Source organism: Carettochelys insculpta, chromosome 8 (assembly GCF_033958435.1).
Source record: "Carettochelys insculpta isolate YL-2023 chromosome 8, ASM3395843v1, whole genome shotgun sequence".
In the NCBI taxonomy this organism is placed as follows: domain Eukaryota; kingdom Metazoa; phylum Chordata; order Testudines; family Carettochelyidae; genus Carettochelys; species Carettochelys insculpta.
This window is the reverse complement of record NC_134144.1, coordinates 1,183,520-1,202,577: the sequence shown is the minus strand read 5'-3', so window position 1 is coordinate 1,202,577 and position 19,058 is coordinate 1,183,520. Positions and strand designations below refer to the sequence as shown.

The window sequence follows — 19,058 nt, the reverse complement described above, 5'->3', positions numbered from 1 at the left end:
TGGGGCACGAGGGCGCTGGGAGGGGCACGGCCAAGGCCCACCAGCAGGCGGGCAGTGCTCGGTGAGTGACCGGACGACAGGGCACGTGCCTCAACGTCTGGGGAGCTGCGGGCTGGGCAAGGCCAGTGTCACAGCCCCCTCCTTGCCCACTCTGCCGCTCGGTGGCACCTTCCTGCCTCTGTGCTGGCCGGCGCCCGCCGGGCGCTGCTGCTGCAGAGCGAGGGGCGTCCTGCTGCACCGCCGCCCCTCACTGCCTCTGGCCCAGCTGCCAATGGCAGGAAAACGAGCAGCCTGAGGCCACTTGCTGCCGTTCCGCCCCCCGCTCACTTTCACGGGAGGGGGCAGGGCCGGGGGGCTTGAGAGGCAGAGGGCTCTGGGTCGGGGGAGCTCAGGCTGGGGCCTGGGCTCACCTCAGGCAGCTCCTGTGCAGCGGGGCTAAGGCAGGTCCCTGCCTGTCCTGGTCTGCGCTGTGCCCGGACGTGGACGGCAGCTCCAGCTGCTCGGTGGGGGACCACGGGGCTCGGCACGTTGTTCTCGCCCGCAGGCACTGCCCCCACAGCTCCCATTGCCTCCTGCCCTCCCTCCCCGCACATGCCCCCCCGAGGATCCAGGCCTGCTGGCTGCTCCCAGGCACAGCACAGAGCCAGGACAGGCAGCGCTACCACCTGGCCTTCTGACGGGCTGGGCTGCGGTGCTGACGGGTGCTGCAGGGCCCATTCAACAGGGCGTTGCAGTCAGAGCCTGAACCCCCGGCACACCCGCAGTGTCTGGATGGGCACAGCCCTTCCTCAGCTGCCTCTGCCCTTGCTCAGGCTGCAGCGCTGGCCTGGCGGGGAGCAGGGACCGCCCCCCTCTGCAAGCAGGTGAGCTGGGGCTCCAGAGGAGGGGGCTGAGGTCCGGGGAAGCAGCGTGGGTTTGCACCACTCTCATCCAGCCTGGATGGTGGGAGACAGTGGTGGGTCCCTCCTCTGGCTCCCCTCCCTGCCTGGAGGTGACCTTTTCCCCTCTGCCTGCAGAGCTGGCGGTGGCCCAGTGCACTCAGCGCCCCGTCGACATCGTCTTCCTGCTGGATGGCTCAGAACGCATTGGTTACGCCAACTTCCGCAGGGCCTCCAACTTCGTGGAGGAGGTTGCTCGCCACCTGACGCTGGCCAGGAACGACAATGATGACATGAGTGCCCGGCTCGCCCTCCTGCAGTATGGCAGCGAGCGGGAGCAGGTGGTGGCCTTCCCCCTGACCTACAACCGGACCTCCATCTTAGAGGCCCTGGCTCAGCTCTCGTATTTGGACTCCTCCTCCAACATTGGCTCCGCCATCATTCATGCCATCAACAACATCGTCATCAACCCGCGGGACCAGCAGAGGGCGACCCGGCGCAACGCCGAGCTCTCCTTCGTCTTCATCACCGACGGCATCACCAGCCGCAAGAACCTCGAGGAGGCCGTCAACTCCATGAAGAAGCAGGACGTCATGCCCACGGTGGTGGCCCTCGGAGGCGATGTGGACATGGACGTGCTGCTGAAGATCAGCCTGGGGGACCGAGCCGCCATCTTCCGGGAGAAGGACTATGCCAGCCTCTCCCAGCACAGCTTCCTCGACAGGTTCATTAGGTGGATATGTTAGTCCAGGGGAACGTACACATTCTCCTCTGCCAATACACCCCCCACCCCGCTACTCCTCCGTTTGTTTTGTTCTCGCGTTGTACGGTTGTTAGCAGGCCCGGAGCGGTTGGCACGAGCTGCCTTCTGGCCTGTCTCTGATTTAACCACAGTTTGAGGCTGATTGTTATCTTCGTGGTGAACAAGGCTGTCGCTCATGTTTATGGTGCTAATTGTAACCAAAGTCAAAGCAGGTCTCGGCACCCTGCCTTGTCGTGTGCGATCCCTAAGTCAAGGGAATGGGCCCTCGCAGTGGGGGCTGCGACCCTACAGGTGCTGAGCGGCAGGGCAGCTAAGCTGTCATGTGCAGCAGGGTGCCAGTCATCTCTGTGCAGCCCCACTGCCTTCCCATGCCTGACTAGCTGGAGCTTGCCTCCTGCCGGGCAGAGCATCCCCCCTGCTGCGGCTGATGGCTCTGCGCGGGGACCAGGCTCAGGCCTGTGCACAGAGCTTGGACCTCAGGCTGAATCACAGTGAAAAAAGAGTAGACGACAAATAACTGGCGGCTTTGTTAGCCTAGTGGTGCCCCTAGGGGCGAGCACCTCTTCTGCCTGGTGCTCACTTCCTGCCCTTGCCGTGGGGCCTGGCACATCACCCTATGCCAGCACGGTGCACTTGCCTGGCCTTGCCCGGGTTACCTGTCCCCCTCCCTAGCAGGGCTGGGTTGGGCTGTTAGCCCAGGCTGGGACTGGAACCACACCTTATGGCAGAGGCTTCCAGGTGACCTGACCAGGGCTACATCTGCCTTGCATGTCACTGACCTCCTCCTGCCTCTGGACAGCTCTGTGACCCCCTTGTCTCGCTTCCTTCTGAAACACCTGCTTCTCGCCTCGTGCCTGTGCACTTCCCAGCCAGCCAGAGCCCTGCCAGGGAGACGCAGCAGGCGACACCGGGCAGCAGGCGGTCCTGCTGGGGCTGGCTGAGCTGGAGCGCAGCGAAGCCAGGACATTGCAGCTTAGAGCACACGAGACTGGGCTCACCTGAATGACAGGCAGGCCTGACTCACCCCGTGCTCTGCAAATTAAATGGATCAATAAACTGCCCCATCCCAGCACTGTGTCTGCTTTGTGCGTGTGTGCGTGTGCGTGTGTGTGCCTGTGTTTGGGTTTGGTGCCTCTGGAAAACAAGCTGGTCTCAAATGGAGCATCTTTCGTGGAGTCCCAGGGCCTGAGTCCCACACTGATGCCCATCAGTCGTGCACCACTCAACCCCATGCCCTGTTGCTCCCGAGTGAGCCTGTTGACCAGGGTTTAAGGCTATGCAGCCAGACCTACCCGTCTGGGGAAGGGCTCACCAATCTGACTTAGGTTAACAGACAGCCTGGACACCACATTCCCCCAGAGCTAAATGACCTCTTGGGCATGAGGTAGTTCTCAGCCTTTTCCACAGTCACACAGCCAGTATTTTGGCAGCACCATTTTATGACACCAATGGGGTGAAACTCAAGTTGATGTCTGCGTGTAGGCTGCTTGCTTCGACTGATTGCATTAGTGCCATGGTGCCTTGCACCATGCTTGCCTGCCTGGTTACATTTAGGGTTTGCCTCTACGCTCTATGTGTAGTGAAACACCGGACTCCCTCTCTCTCCTGAGAACCCAGGAGCAGCAAACAGCCAGTGAGAGCTAGTAACAGAGGGCCCTTACAGATCAAAGGAGCTAAGGCTAGTAGAAAGGTAAAGGAATTTAGAGGATGGCTAGGAAACCTGGGAGCACTCTCTCCCAGCTTGTCGTTGGGCGTTACAGGCCTCCCTACGTTGCGTTGGCCCAGCCGCCCATACCGAACCGGGCAGCCGCACACGAGGACTTGTAGGTGAACACAGCTGCGTGGCGGAATTAAACTGACACCTTTCTGACTAGGCATGAGGCGGAATGCAAATTCCAGGACTGTGCCCCAGCCCGAGAGACCCAGAAATACCAGCAGGTGACCTTTGCCTATACAGCTGTGTCAACGGAATGACTGTTGCCCTGGGGCCATGATGTTGTTCGGCGCCTACTGATGCTCCCTGAGATAAGGGGCCTTTTGTGTCAGCATGTGGTAGAAAAGAGAGGCTGGTCCATCAGATACAGGACACAATAGGGTGTTTATATACTTATTTGGATAGCTGCTCATACACATTTCTCTCTAGCTACAATGGAAATACCCGCTAAAGCCCCCTCTTACGGAGTGTGAACTCTGTAGGCCCTTTGCGTTACTGCTAAATAGGACAAAGAGCTGGAAAAACAGGCCAGATGCCCTTTGGCTTAGCCTAAGCAAGGAATAAAACGTTCCCTTCATCAGTGTAGCAAATGGGTGAGTACAGAAGTTCTAATTAAACTCGTAGGCTTTGGGAACTAGGTGGCTAGTCAGAGAGGCGCAGGGTTGGGGGTAATTTTCCCAGTTTTCTGGCTCGGAGCACATGCCGCTTTGAGGATGCACTGAGAAGAGGAACTCCCGGGTACTGACCACAGCCCTGGCTGGCGCTGACACCAACCAGCAGCCAGGTGACCTGAGGGGTGGGGATCATGCCAGGACAGAGGGGAAAGGCCCAGGTCATGGGCTTCAAATGCTCCGGCCAGAAGCTGAGCACAGACAGAGCAGAGTTGCTAGCCAGGAGGGGAGTGGGAACACAGGGCTCAGACTGCCTTTGGCCTCTGCCGTTGCTGCGTGACGGCCGTGAGCCCAGGACGGCTGGAGGCGCCGTCTCAGTCCGAGTCGGATCCGCTGCTCGAGCCGCTGCCCGGCTGAAAGGGATGAGGGAGACGTGTGTTAGAGACGTTGAGAACAACCCCCACCCCCTCCCATCCCCTCTGCCACAGCGGTGACCACCCCGCAGCCTGGGGCCCACATGGGCAGGAGCCAGCCCTGGCACCAGCCACTTCCGCACCAGCTCCTCACACGGCAGTGCCGTCGTTTCCTGTGCCGGCTTCCCCGCACCCACCGGCTGGCTCCAGGGGCCAGGCCCTGCGCCTGAGCCCAGCCGGGTAGGATTGCACCTCGCTGCACTCCAGGGCTGGGGCCGGGATAGGGGCACTGCGCCCCTGGGCTCCCGGGCCCACGGTGGGAAGAGGTGTGAACCCCCCCAGCAGGGAGCGTGGACTCAGCAGCACTGCTTGCCAGCGAGGGTGAGTGCACACACCCAGCTTTGCAGGCACGGGCGCTGCCAGGCACCTCGGCGGCAGAAGGATCCTTTGGCTGGTGATGTGCGTTTACGGGGCAGGCTGGGGTGCAGCCCTGCACTGCAGGACAGGAGTATGGCTGGCCCAGAATGCAGCCTGGGCACAGCGCGCGGTGAGCGGCCCTGTCACAGCTCTGCCATTCTGTGCTGAGTTCTCCAGCCATACTGAGAACTCAGAGCTCGCTGGCTGCGAGCTCGTCCCACCCCTGGTTCCATGGCTGCACATGGAGCAAGGCAGCAGCCGGTCGGCGCAGGCAGGGTAGACCGCGATGCCCGGCCAAGACCAACGCCCTCAGCCAGAGTGCAAGGGCTGGGTGGGAACAGCCGACCGGGGAGGGAAAAGGCAGCTGTTTCCAGGGCCTGGTGTGACATCCCCTGGCTCAGGTTCTCCTGCCCTATTGGGAACGCCGCCGTCCAGCCCAGACAGGCCTGATGATGGGAGCTCTGCCCAGAGCCGACACTAACGGAGCATCTGTGTGTGCAGCGGGGCCCTGGCACCCAGTGACCAGACTCTTACCTTGCCGCCGCAGTGACCGTGGCCGTGCTTGTGATGCTTGTGTTTTTTATGATGGCCATGAGGGCTTCCCGGGGGGTGACAGCCAGGAGCAGGAGGGCAGCCAGGAGCAGGAGGGCAGCCAGGGCCAGGCGGGTGGTGCCCATGCGGGTGGTGTCCGTGAGGGTGGTGCCCGTGCGGGTGGTGCCCGTGCGGGTGGTGCCCATGCGGGTTGGGCCCTCCAGGCCCAGGAGGGCAGACCACAGCTGGACATGGATTCACGCCACGCCCAGGGCATGGCCCAGGGGCAGGGGGACAGTGTGGTTGGGGCATCCCACCGGGTGCTCCTGCTGGACAAAGGGGAGGCCCAGGAGCTGTGTTAGCAGCTGTGGCTGAGGCCCTGCACCCAGACAATGACCCACCCTGCACTGCCATGGCTTGGGCGGCAGCCTCAGGCTGCGGATGGCATGGCCGGATTGCCGTGGTTCGCCAGCTCCGGAGGACGGGGCCTGGGGGGAGCACAGCAGGAGACTGGGCCCAGCATGTCACACCAGGCCAGCAATGCTCCACACATAGCTGCAGGTGCACGCACGTCACTGGAGGGCTGAGAGCAGCAGTCCTTACGCGAGCAACACTCCCAGTGCCAGCCAGGCTGTCTGGTTCACCCCCATCAGCCCCGCCTCACTCAGCGCCCAGCAGGTCACCTGTCTGCCCCATAGACAGAGCCACAGGCCTGAGGCTTAGGCTCGGCAGCAGCCTCAATGCGCCCTGGGGTACAGCAAAGGCGTGAGCCCGCCCGTCCCAGCGGCCCTGCAGAGGGGCCGGCCTGCACCGAGCCAGGCTCTCACCTGCATTTGGGTTCCACATGCCGGCTGTCTGTCAGCAGCTGCAAGGGAAGGTGACGCTGGTCAGAAGGGCTCCCCCCTCCGCCCCAAGTCACCCACCGCCTGGCCCCAGAGCCGCCCCAAGCACTGCTGCAGCAAAACTCTGCCAGGCAGCGCCAGCGGGGCGGTAGCACAGGCCCAGTCCACAGCCTGCGCCCTGCACGGCCAAGCTCCCTGCGCTGGGCTGCGCAGCATTTAGGCAGAGCCGTGGGCGCAGGCTGGGGCACATGCAGCATCCCCCACCCCCACCCCCAGAGCCGCCAGCATGCCGACACCCCCTCCCTCGAGTCACGCACCTGCCCTACAGCCAGAGCTGGCAGGTGGCTGCTGGCCGCCCCCAGGTCAGAGGCCCTCCCCGCCACCCCCCAGGACGGAGCAGTGTGGACAGGCCGGGCGGGGGTGTGAGTGCCCCACTTCGGAGCGGCGGTTCCCAGCTGCTGTGGCTGCTGAGCTCCGGGGCGCAGAGATGCTGGGGCTGTGTGAAAGCCTAGTGCTGGTCCCCGTCCCAGCCGCACCAGGCTGCAGCCAGCCCAGCACCCCGCTCCATCGCTACCCCAGCTTCAGCGGCGCCCACTAACCGACCGCCTGCCACCGGGCGCTGGGCGCCGTCAGCCTCGGCTGTGTGCCCCCCTGGAGCTGAGCTGTGGTGCCCGGCCGGGGACCAGCCCCAGGCGGAGAAATGCCCCACAGCCCTGTGGCTGCTCCTCAGACTCGCAGGCCCTGGCGGCACAGGTGCGGGGCGCTGCCTCTCGTGTGGTGGGGCAGCACCCAGGGACTGGACAAGAGAGCCCCCAAAACACACACACATACCCCCGCCCCCCCCCCCCCACACACACACACTGCCACCTGCTCCCCCCCACACACACACAGAGCCACCTGCGCCCCAATACACACACACACACACACACACACACACACACACACAAAGAGCCACCTGCACCCACCCACACACAGCCACCTGCACCCCAATACACACACACACACACACACACACACACACACCTGCACCCCCCCCACACACACACACACAGAGCCACCTGCACCCCCAACACACACACACACACACACACACCCGCCTGCACCCCAACACACACACACACACACACACACACACACACACACACACACACACGGTGGCTGGGGACAGTGGGGCAAACAGCCACACACCACAGCCTGGCAAGCAGCATCGCGCCTACACAAACCTGCCCAGGGTGCTGCGGCGTTGCGCCTGGTGGGAGCTGATCGCTCTGCGGCAGCAGCCAGCCCGGCGCCCAGTCCCTTAAATACGCTCCCCCGCGCGCTGGCGCGGGCCGGGCCAGACCGGGCACACAGAGCCCAGCCAGGCGGTGGGCACGGCTGGCAGCAGTGACGCTGTGCCTGGCACCGCCCCCCCTCCCCCCCCCCCCCCCCCCCCCCGTTGTGTACACAGGCAGTGTGCCGCACCCAGGTGAGGTGTAGGGCACACAGGGCAGGGCAGGGCTGGCGCACAGGCCGGGGGGGGGGGGGGGGGGGGGTGTGCCTGCCGCTCCCTGCTCAGCGGTGATGAGTCACAGGCGATGCCATAGCTCTGGGGCGTGGGCCTGTGGGGCACAGGCAGGCACCGTGGGGCAGGCACCTCTCGCTGCACAGGTCACCTTCCCTTGGGCATGTAGGGCTGGGAAGGCTGGCCCCACGTACAGGCAGGACAGTCCCAGACGGGCACCACGCCGGCCCTCGCTCTGGGGCCAGGTCGGAGTGCCGGGGCCGGCTGTGCCCTTGCTGGGCCTGGCCTGGCCATGGGGCTGGCCCGGTGGGGGTCAGTGAGCACTGTGTGCTGTGAGCAGCGACTCACTCACTTCTCCCTGCGCTGCTGGGTGGGAGCAGGGCCTGGAAAGCAGTGGGCGGGGGGCTGTGGGGTGCCCTGCCCTTTGCCCCAGGCAGGCCCTGCTGCTGGGTGACACGGGGCTGTCTGCCTGCAGGCGCTGAGAGCAGGCTGGGATTGCCAGCCCCACCCACACTCCTGGGCTGTGCATGGCACCAGCCACGCAGACAAACACGCCAGCCGGCAGTACCAGCACGCCCGCAGCCGGCGCCTCCCCACAGGTACCAGCAGGCACTGCCCTTTCCAAAAGCCCCCCGGGCGCCAGTGAGGGGGGGGGGTCTGACCACCGAGGTACACGGGGGCAGGGGAAGACAGTGCCTGTTTGTGCTGGTGTCTGAGGAGGGGGTCGGGGGGCAGCCAGCCGAGCAGGGTGTACAAAACCCCACCACTGACTGAGGCGGTCCATTACCCTGGGCTGCATGCACTAGTGACTGCCTGTAAGCATGGAGCGGGGACCTTAGCCCCCTGCTCTCAGCGGCCGTGTGGCTTCACTACAAATGGGTGGGTGGTACCCGGGCAGGTCACTCCAGAGCCTTCTGCCCAGCTCTCTGGGCAGAGCCAGCTTGGACCTTCTGCAAACAGGTGGGTGGTATCCGGGCACAGACAGGGACAGCCGGCAGGGCAATAAGAGGAGCATTAGGCCTCTCTTCTGTCCAACCTGGCTTGTACCTGCCTTCCTGTCACTGACTGGCCAGGCTGCTGCAGCCTTAGAGCAGCCTCAGGGCTGCTGTAGCCTATGCTCACCTCAGGGGCATGGCCGTCAGGGCAGCGGTGAGGAAGGGGCACGTTTCCTGGCTGGGTTTCAGTTTTCCGGCATTGCTGAGCCTCCCTTTGGTTCCCGCTGACAGGGTCCTGACGCAGACCGAGCATCAGCGCCGCACTCCCAGTCCGAGCATGATAGGGTTCAGGGGTCCCCAAGCACTGCCCCCCATCCGCAGGCAGGAGTGACTCTCGCTCAGCCGGTAGAACAGGAAGTTTATTAGTTGACAGAGGGCCAGCGCAGTGCAGAGGTATCAGTACAGCCAGCAGAGACTGTCATTCCAATCCATGCTGGGAAGAGGAGGCCCCCGAGGGGTGCTCCAGCTGGAGTCCAGCTTCCCCTCCCCAGGCTGGCTGCCTTCCCACTCTTCCCACAGCTTCCAAGTGCCGCCTTTGATTCAAACCCAGCTGAGCTGCCCCTGCTCTTTGTTCAGGGACAGAGGTTTCACCTGCCAGCTTAGCAACAGAGAGGAAGCCGTGCTAGTCTAAACACTATCAAAACAAAAAGCAGGCAAGCATAGCCACCCCGGCCTGGCTCTGCTCTGAAGAAGTGGGTCTGTCCCACGAAAGCTCACCTAATAAACCATTTTGCTCGGCTTTAAAGTGCTACTTGCCCGCTTTTTGTTCTGCCAGCTTAGGTTACAGACAGCAGGTGTGAGCTGCTCGGCCTGTCACACACATCCCCCACTACCCCACACAGAGTCATTCCTTTCCCCTCCCTGCCAGGGACGGTGCCCCCCTCCCGCCCGGCTGCGCACTCCGGTTCTCCCTGCCCCTTACGTGTGCTGCAGCGTGCCGTCTTCAGCGGCCAGGACAGGCCACCGTCAGCCTTCACCTCGGCGGGCTGGATCTCCAGCAAGGGGCACTGCCCACATCCTGAGGGCGGGGGGCTGCGCATGCTGTGGCGGGGGGGGACACCTTGGAGTCACTGCTCCCCAGCCCACACCGATTTCTCTGCCTGGTCCCCTTCCCACACGTGCCCTGGCCGAGTGCCCAGGCTCAGGGCCTGCCCTTCTGCATGAGCGGCCTCAGAGAGGCACCGGACGGCGAGATGGTTTCCCAGAGTGCTGGCTTGGGCTGCGCACTGGTCCTGGTGTGTGCTCTGGAGAGGAAGCCCCGCTGTTGCTCACAGCTCTGCGTGCTCGCGACCATGGGTGGTGCATATAAGAGGCTAGGGCAGGCACTGCCTTTCCTGGGGCTTGGGTCTCAAACTCTCCCCTCTGCCTGTCTCTACTCTGACTGCTCCTGCAGCCTCCCACAGCCGGCTGGGCAACTTTGGGAGTCTTCCCTGGGAGCGGATCTAGGGAACCTGAAAGCAAAAAAGCCCTCCAGCCTGCCAGGCCCATTCACACAACCCGACTGAGAGACGGCAAACCAGAGAAACGCTGCAGCCTGGCGTCCATGGCGCTTGATGCTGAACTCAGCAGGGCAGCTGACTTCCACTTCCTTGCAAAGTTTTCTGCAACAAAATCTCTGACAAACTTCAAGGGGTATCCAAAACCTGTTGATTGGCATTGTCAATTCCCAAGCGTAGTGCTTTCAGTTTGAGCTGCTCTGCTTGTGCGACCTCCCCCAGCCAGCACGCATGGAAAACGTGGTCCGGGTGTTTTAGAGAGGAATTCTCACACACCATGTGCTACATCTGGGTCGGGGGATTGGGCAGAGGAGGAAGGAAGGAGACAGGGAAGAGGTCGTGAGTAGGGGTGGCAGATGGGCAGGGCCACAGGCTGGGGCGCTCACCTCCACCAGCAACAGCTTCACCAGGGCCCTGGCTGGCACTGACACCACCCAGCAGCCGGGTGACCTGAGTGGGGGGATCACGCCAGGACAGAGGGGAAAGGCCCAGGTCATGGGCTTCAAATGCTCCGGCCAGAAGCTGAGCACAGACAGAGCAGAGCTGCTAGCCAGGAGGGGAGTGGGACCACAGGGCTCAGACTGCCTTTGGCCTCTGCCGTTGCTGCGTCACGCCCCTGCGCCCCTCGGCTCCCTGGCCCGCGGTGGGAAGAGGTGTGAACAGCCCGGCAGGGAAGGCCCTGTGCCACACAGGACACCCGGTAACCGTGCCGCCGTTCCCATGCGTGCAGAGCAGCACACACCTTCGAGTGAATGCCACGGAAGCCCATGGCCAAGGCAGCGCCCGTCTGCAGGACTCCTGCCATCAGCTCCAAGGTGTGGCCCAAGACCGAGCCACGTGGAGGCTGGGAGCTGACCTGAGCTCCACCCCAGGACAGGCTTTAAGTGGAGCCTCTGAGCCCTTGTTACAAGACCCTGCCTAGCTGGAGTCCTTTCCCCGCCCTCCTTCTCGCTGTGCTTTGCACACACAGCCATGCCCACGCCCCTCTCACCTGGGGAGCAACCGACCTGACCAGGGCTTTCCACCCTCCCTGCCTGGCTGGGCCCGCAGGCCAGACCTGCCTCTCCTTTACCCAGGGCCAAAGCTTCCCAAGTCAACTTGTGGTGGGGGGCGCAGGTTACCCCCCCCACCCCACACACTTCGGTCAGGGCTCACCTGCACTGGGGCAGGCAGCGGCCTTTGGCACTACCTGGGAGGTGAGAGACGGGAGCGGCTCCTGGCCAAAAGGTGGAGCAGGTGGGGATGATTTGCCCTGTGTTTTCCAAGGGCCACCTCTTCCCTCCTGGCCTCCCCCGGCTGCAGCAGCTTGGCCCTTCCTGCCTGCAGGATGCAAAGGCAGATAATGCCTCCAGGTGGCTGCAGCCCTCTGAATAACCTGGCCATGTCCGAAGGCAGTGAGGGCAGGAAGGGGTTAAGCCCTAAGGCTGCAGTGAGCACGAGGGCGCAGGGATCCTGGCGGCAGGGGTGTCAGTGCGCCTGGGAGCTGTGACTACGGGTGCAGCTGGGTCTGCAACACGGCCCCCAGCGCCCAGCGCCCAGGCAGCACACCGTGTCTGCACGGCGCCCCCGGCCACGCTCCCTGTGTCTGGGCTGACTCCGGAGGGGGTGGGCAGCCCAGTCCGCACAGGGGGGGCGTGTCATGGCGGTAGTGGGTGTGGGGTGGGGTCTGATGGGGTGCCCACAGGGAGGAGCAGACTGCAGAGGGGTGGGGCTGCAGGCAGGGCCCTGGGGGTAGCAAGTTGGCGCCGTTGCTGGCGGGTGCCCCGGGGGTCCCCTGCCAGACACAGGGAAAGCAGAGAGGACCGTGGCCAGGTCCCTTCACTCCTCCAGCTCCCAGAGCTCCCGGCCTTGCAGACCAGGAGGCCAGGCCCTGGCCCCGGCGTGCCCTGGGCTAGAGGTGCCTGGATGCCCCTCACACGCCAGCTGTCCGTCAGCAGCTGCAAGGGACGGAGACACTGGTCAGAAGGGCTCCCACCCCGACCCCTGGTCACCCACCGCTGGCAGGGTCGGGGGCAGCTCCTCCGAGCCCTGCCCAGCACCGCTGTCCCTCCCGCCTGGGGCTGAGAGCAGGTGCCCCCCCCCCACACCAGCTGCACTAGGGCAGGAAGTGGTGCCAGCCTGCGATGGCCCTGCACATGTCCTGCTCCTGCCGGCTGCCCTCCTGGGCTCCCACCCTCCTCTGCCCCAGGCCTGCCACCCCCATGGCCTGCAGCAACGCTTCCGCCGGTCGGCAAGGGCCTGGGCCTCGGCGGTGCGGGAGCAAAGGGGGTGGCGAGAGTCATTTCCCTGACGCCCCACTCCTGTGTGCAGCTCAGGCCTGGGGGGGGCTCGGGCCCAGCACGAGGCGAAACGTTGCAGCCCAACGTGAGGCTGACGGGCCCAGCGTGGCCGTGGCCGTGGCCGTGTCGTCCCCCCGCGTCCTGGGTGAAACGAACGCACGGCCGTGCCCACGCGCCTCCTTGGGGTGGACACAAACGGGAGGGGCCGCGTCCTCATCCCCACTGGCAGGGGCCGGAGGGGTGTGCAGAAATGGGGGGGGGGGACTGGTCCTTTCCGCCCGTAGCCACGGGAGGGGAGAAACCTGGTGAAAGCCCCCGTAAATGCAGGTCTCCCAGCCCTGGGCTATGGACGCAGAGGGGCAGCACCAGTGCCTCAGGGGCGTGACGGGCAAGCAGGTGCAGCCCCTTTCTCTGCTCCCTTTGGTTCTATTTAACACACACACACACACACACACACACACACACACACACACACACACACACACACACACACACACACACACACACACACACACACACACACAGTTTGCCCTAAAGGTAACACAGCCCCTTTCCAGCAGCCCCAGAAAGCAACACTCTCCAGTGTTACGCCCCACCAAAACCTCAGAAAATAACTGAAGTGGGGGTTGATTCCAAACCAGCCTCCCCCAGCCCCGCAGGACAACCCAGCGAGTCGTTACTGGCCTGGCTGCATCTGGGACAACGTTCCCTGGCCAGGCACGTCACTGCCTTGTGAGCCTGAAGCTCTAAAGCAACACTTGCATGCGGGACACCCTCCCCCACACACACACACCACCAGCCCCAAATGCACCCCCACAAGGTCACTGGGGATGGTGGTGCAAACAGCCACACGCACCAGCCTGGCAAGCCGAGTGTAGCTCCTACACAAACCTGCCCACGGTGGCGGCACCAGGCGGTTACACTGGTGTCCCTCTGGTTCGGGCAGAGGTGCTGACAGACCCGAGCCCAAGTCCTGTAAATATCCCACCCCCCGTCATTGGCCAGGTGTGCAGAGCCCAGCCGGGCAGTGGGCAGAGCTGCCTGCACGGTAGCTGGGTACCTGGCTTCCCACCCCCGACCTAGTGCTGTGTACACACACACCCACACACAGTCAGTGCCCCACACCCAGGTGAGCCACAGGTCAAGCAGGGCCGGGGCAGAGCCCTGCCTGGGACTCTCGCTCATCCCACACACCCGGTTGGGCCGGTAGGTGCCGAGTCCCCGGCGGGGCTCTGCACTTGGCAGGCAAAGGGCTCCTGCCAGGTGCACGGGCTGCCGAGCAACGAGCTGGGCACGGCCTTTGACAGCCGAGCAGAGACCGATGCGCAGGTTAGCAAAATGAGTCAGATTTGTGCTGATGGCTCTGGGGCGTGGCCTTTCCCTGCGGCCGTTGCCATCAAGGGAAACCCCGTGGCTGCTCTGGACTGGAGGCAGAGTCTCCTCCCTGCCCTGGCCCCCTGGTGCTGAGCAGAAAGTTCAGTGAACTGGGCTTGGCTGGAGGGCGTGCAGGCCCTGAGCCTGCAGACAGGCCTCTGTGACAATGCGCCAGCCCCCTGGGACTGCAGACAGGCCTCTGTGACAATGCCCCAGCCCCCGGGGCCTGCAGACAGGCCTCTGTAACAATGCCCCAGCCCCCGGCGCATGCAGACAGGCCTCTGTGACAATGCACTCCTCCCCCCAGGGCCTGCAGACAGGCCTCTGTGACAATGCACCAGCCCCCTGGGACTGCAGACAGGCATCTGTGACAATGCACCAGCCCCCTGGGACTGCAGACAGGCCTCTGTGACAATGCACTCCTCCCCCCAGGGCCTGCAGACAGGCATCTGTGACAATGCCCCAGCCCCCGGGGCCTGCAGACAGGCGTCTGTGACAATGCCCCAGCCCCCGGGGCCTGCAGACAGGTGTCTGTGACAATGCCCCAGCCCCCGGGGCCTGCAGACAGGTGTCTGTGACAATGCCCCAGCCCCCGGGCCTGCAGACAGGCCTCTGTGACAATGCCCCAGCCCCCGGGCCTGCAGACAGGTGTCTGTGACAATGCCCCAGCCCCCCGGGGCCTGCAGACAGGTGTCTGTGACAATGCCCCAGCCCCCCGGGGCCTGCAGACAGGCATCTGTGACAATGCACTCCTCCCCCCAGGGCCTGCAGACAGGCCTCTGTGACAATGCCCCAGCCCCCAGCGCCTGCAGACAGGCCTCTGTGACAATGCCCCAGCCCCCCAGGGCCTGCAGACAGGCCTCTGTGACAATGCCCCAGCTCCCGGCGCCTGCAGACAGGCCTCTGTGACAATGCCCCAGCCCCCGGCGCCTGCAGACAGGCCTCTGTGACAATGCCCCAGCCCCCGGGGCCTGCAGACAGGCCTCTGTGACAATGCCCCAGCCCCCGGCGCATGCAGACAGGCGTCTGTAACAATGCCCCAGCCCCCAGGCCTGCAGACAGGTGTCTGTGACAATGCCCCAGCCCCCCGGGGCCTGCAGACAGGCCTCTGTGACAATGCCCCAGCCCCCGGGGCCTGCAGACAGGTGTCTGTGACAATGCCCCACCCCCCCGGGGCCTGCAGACAGGTGTCTGTGACAATGCCCCAGCCCCCCGGGGCCTGCAGACAGGCCTCTGTGACAATGCCCCAGCCCCCGGCGCCTGCAGACAGGCGTCTGTGACAATACCCCAGCCCCCCCGGGGCCTGCAGACAGGCCTCTGTGACAATGCCCCAGCCCCCGGGGCCTGCAGACAGGCCTCTGTGACAATGCCCCAGCCCCCTGGGCCTGCAGACAGGTGTCTGTGACAATGCCCCAGCCCCCGGGGGCCTGCAGACAGGTGTCTGTGACAATGCCCCAGCCCCCCGGGGCCTGCAGACAGGCCTCTGTGACAATGCCCCAGCCCCCGGGGCCTGCAGACAGGTGTCTGTGACAATGCCCCACCCCCCCGGGGCCTGCAGACAGGCCTCTGTGACAATGCCCCAGCCCCCGGGGCCTGCAGACAGGTGTCTGTGACAATGCCCCAGCCCCCCGGGGCCTGCAGACAGGCCTCTGTGACAATGCCCCAGCCCCCGGGGCCTGCAGACAGGCGTCTGTGACAATGCCCCAGCCCCCCCGGGGCCTGCAGACAGGCCTCTGTGACAATGCCCCAGCCCCCGGGGCCTGCAGACAGGCCTCTGTGACAATGCCCCAGCCCCCGGCGCATGCAGACAGGCGTCTGTGACAATGCCCCAGCCCCCGGGGCCTGCAGACAGGCCTCTGTGACAATGCCCCAGCCCCCTGGGCCTGCAGACAGATGTCAGTGACAATGCACTCCTCCCCCCGGGGCCTGCAGACAGGCCTCTGTGACAATGCCCCAGCCCCCGGGGCCTGCAGACAGGCCTCTGTGACAATGCCCCAGCCCCCGGGGCCTGCAGACAGATGTCAGTGACAATGCACTCCTCCCCCCGGGGCCTGCAGACAGGCCTCTGTGACAATGCCCCAGCCCCCGGGGCCTGCAGACAGGCCTCTGTGACAATGCCCCAGCCCCCTGGGCCTGCAGACAGATGTCAGTGACAATGCACTCCTCCCCCCGGGGCCTGCAGACAGGCCTCTGTGACAATGCCCCAGCCCCCCGGGGCCTGCAGACAGGCCTCTGTGACAATGCCCCAGCCCCCGGGGCCTGCAGACAGGCGTCTGTGACAATGCCCCAGCCCCCCCGGGGCCTGCAGACAGGCCTCTGTGACAATGCCCCAGCCCCCGGGGCCTGCAGACAGGCCTCTGTGACAATGCCCCAGCCCCCGGCGCATGCAGACAGGCGTCTGTGACAATGCCCCAGCCCCCGGGGCCTGCAGACAGGCCTCTGTGACAATGCCCCAGCCCCCTGGGCCTGCAGACAGATGTCAGTGACAATGCACTCCTCCCCCCGGGGCCTGCAGACAGGCCTCTGTGACAATGCCCCAGCCCCCGGGGCCTGCAGACAGGCCTCTGTGACAATGCCCCAGCCCCCGGGGCCTGCAGACAGGCCTCTGTGACAATGCCCCAGCCCCCCGGGCCTGCAGATAGCAAAGTGCGACATGTGCGCCCTGCCCCTCATGTGGGGCTGCCCCCCCCAGCCATGCAGCCACATACATACATAGCCACACACACGTATCCCCCACTACATCACGTCTCTCCCCTCTCCCAGACTGAGCTGAGTGGGGTCACTCAGTCGGTGACCTGGGGAAGTTCTGGGCCCTCCCCAAGAGGCGTCTGACACCAGGAGTGATACCTGCAGACACCAGGGACGGGCCCTCACCTGCCACCGGGGGGGGGGAGGGGCACTGCTGTTCCCCAGCTGCAGAGCAGAGGGGTCCGAGCAGGGAGGGGGTGTCCAGGGCTGAGGAGCTGGCCAAGGGGAGCAGAGCCTTTGCAGAGCGCGGAGGTAGGGCGGCCAGCGCTCACAATGACATCAGCATCACCATGAATTGCAATGACATCATTGACAAGGCAGGTTCCCCTCACAGCCATGACATCATCACCACAGCAGGCTCCCACCCTCCCGCCGTGCCTGGGGTACCCCCAATGGGCTGCTGTGCCCTAGGAGGTGGGGCAGTGGGGATGGCGCCAACCAATGCAGCTGCAGGAGACAGGTAACCCCACCCCTGCAGGTGCCAGAGGGGCACTGGGGGGCGCGGGTGTAGGGGGCAAACAGAGCCCAGCTCATCAGGGCAGCCCTACCCCTGCCCTTCCTGGGGGTCTGCTCCCGCCTGTGCCCAGTGGGGCAGTCTGACCCACCCCCCTCCCACCCACGAGCACTGGTCGAACTGCTCCCTCCTTTCTGCACCCACTCCGCCTCCCCCACATCCACCCTGTGCTGGTGGAAGGTGCAAGAACTGCTGTGGGGCTGGACGGTTCCCAGCTCCTGTGGGTGCGGGGGGGGCAGGAGTGGGGCTGGGATGGTGCCCAGCTCCTGTGAGTGTGTGGGGGGGGGCTGGACGGTGCCCAGCTCCTGTAGGCGTGGGGGGCGGGTGTGGGGCTGGGACAGTGCCCAGCTCCTGTGGGTGTGGGGGGCAGGTGTGGGGCTGGGACGGTGCCCAGCTCCTGTGGGTGTGGGGGGGGCGGGTGTGGGGCTGGGACGGTGCCCAGCTCCTGTGGTTGTGGGGGGGGGGCGGGTGTGGGGCTGGGACGGTGCCCAGCTCCTGTGGTTGTGGGGGGGGGGCAGGAGTGGGGCTGGGATGGTGCCCAGCTCCTGTGAGTGTGTGGGGGGGGGCTGGACGGTGCCCAGCTCCTGTAGGCGTGGGGGGCGGGTGTGGGGCTGGGACAGTGCCCAGCTCCTGTGGGTGTGGGGGGCAGGTGTGGGGCTGGGACGGTGCCCAGCTCCTGTGGGTGTGGGGGGGGCGGGTGTGGGGCTGGGACGGTGCCCAGCTCCTGTGGTTGTGGGGGGGGGGCGGGTGTGGGGCTGGGACGGTGCCCAGCTCCTGTGGGTGTGGGGGTCGGGTGTGGGGCTGGACGGTGCCCAGCTCCTGTGGGTGGGGGGGGCGGGTGTGGGGCTGGGACGGTGCCCAGCTCCTGTGGGTGTGGGGGGCGGGTGTGGGGCTGGGACGGTGCCCAGCTCCTGTGGGTGTGGGGGGCGGGTGTGGGGCTGGGACGGTGCCCAGCTCCTGTGGGTGTGGGGGTCGGGTGTGGGGCTGGACGGTGCCCATCTCCTGTGGATGTGGGGGGTGAGTGTGGGGCTGGATGGTGCCCAGCTCCTGTGGGTGTGGGGGGGGCAGGTGTGGGGCTGGACGGTGCCCAGCTCCTGTGGGTGTGGGGGGGCGGGTGTGGGGCGGGACAGTTCCCAGCTCCTGTGGGTGTGGGGGGGGCAGGTGTGGGGCTGGACGCTGCCCAGCTCCTGTGGGTGTGGGGGGGCAGGTGTGGGGCTGGACGGTGCCCAGCTCCTGTGGGTGTGGGGGGGGCGGGTGTGGGGCTGGACGCTGCCCAGCTCGTGTGGGCGTGGGGGGCGGGTGTGGGGCTGGACGGTGCCCAGCTCCTGTGGGTGTGGGGGGGCAGGTGTGGGGCTGGGACGCTGCCCAGCTCGTGTGGGTGTGGGGGGCGGGTGTGGGGCTGGACGGTGCCGTAAATCCAGGCCGGGGCAGAGAGCGCCTGAGGCCGGGGTGGCTGCCCCTCAGCGCCCAGGGCCTGCGCCCGCCGAGGGAGCAGCCCGTGAGCCGTTCCCGTGGGCTGGTGCCGCTGTGGGGCGCCGCCGGGCAGCTCAGGGCTGGGGTGAGGAACGCCGGCGGCCATCTTAGCCAGGGAAGAGCAAAGGCGATGGCCACGGACCGCGGCTCGCTCCTGGTGGCCGTGTCCCCGGGTCGCAGGGGGCAAGCAGCCGCCGCCTGGCTAGGAACCGGTTTAGCGTTTAGCCCTGAGCAAACACTCCTCGGCTGCTGCCTGCAATCAGCTGGGCGGCCCACGGCTCACGCCCTGTTTGCCTTGCAAAGCTCTGCCACTGTGTGCCGCCCCCGGGCCGCCCAGCGCCCAGCCTGCCCCGGGCCGGCCCTTCGAAACCGCAGGAGCCCTTGGAACCGCCAAGGACAAGGCTCCTAACGGCTGGCCTGGCCTTGTCGCACCAGCTGGAGCCGGGGGCGGTGCCGGAACACGCCGGACGCCCTGCGGAGGCCTGGGCCAAGGGAAATCCAAGCCA

At 65.5% G+C, this 19,058-nt stretch overlaps 1 protein-coding gene across 1 annotated transcript in view; it reads left to right on the top strand.

Moving 5' to 3' along the window:
• Nucleotides 1-2,700, top strand: part of COL6A2 (collagen type VI alpha 2 chain) — a 43,246-nt gene extending 40,546 nt beyond the window's left edge. Inside the window, exon 28 of the mRNA XM_075002131.1 lies at nucleotides 1,017-2,700. Within this exon, the coding sequence (XP_074858232.1) occupies nucleotides 1,017-1,624 (608 nt within the window). The 3' untranslated portion in view covers nucleotides 1,625-2,700. The remainder of the gene's footprint in view (nucleotides 1-1,016) is intronic.
• The last annotated feature ends 16,358 nt before the right edge of the window (nucleotides 2,701-19,058 follow it).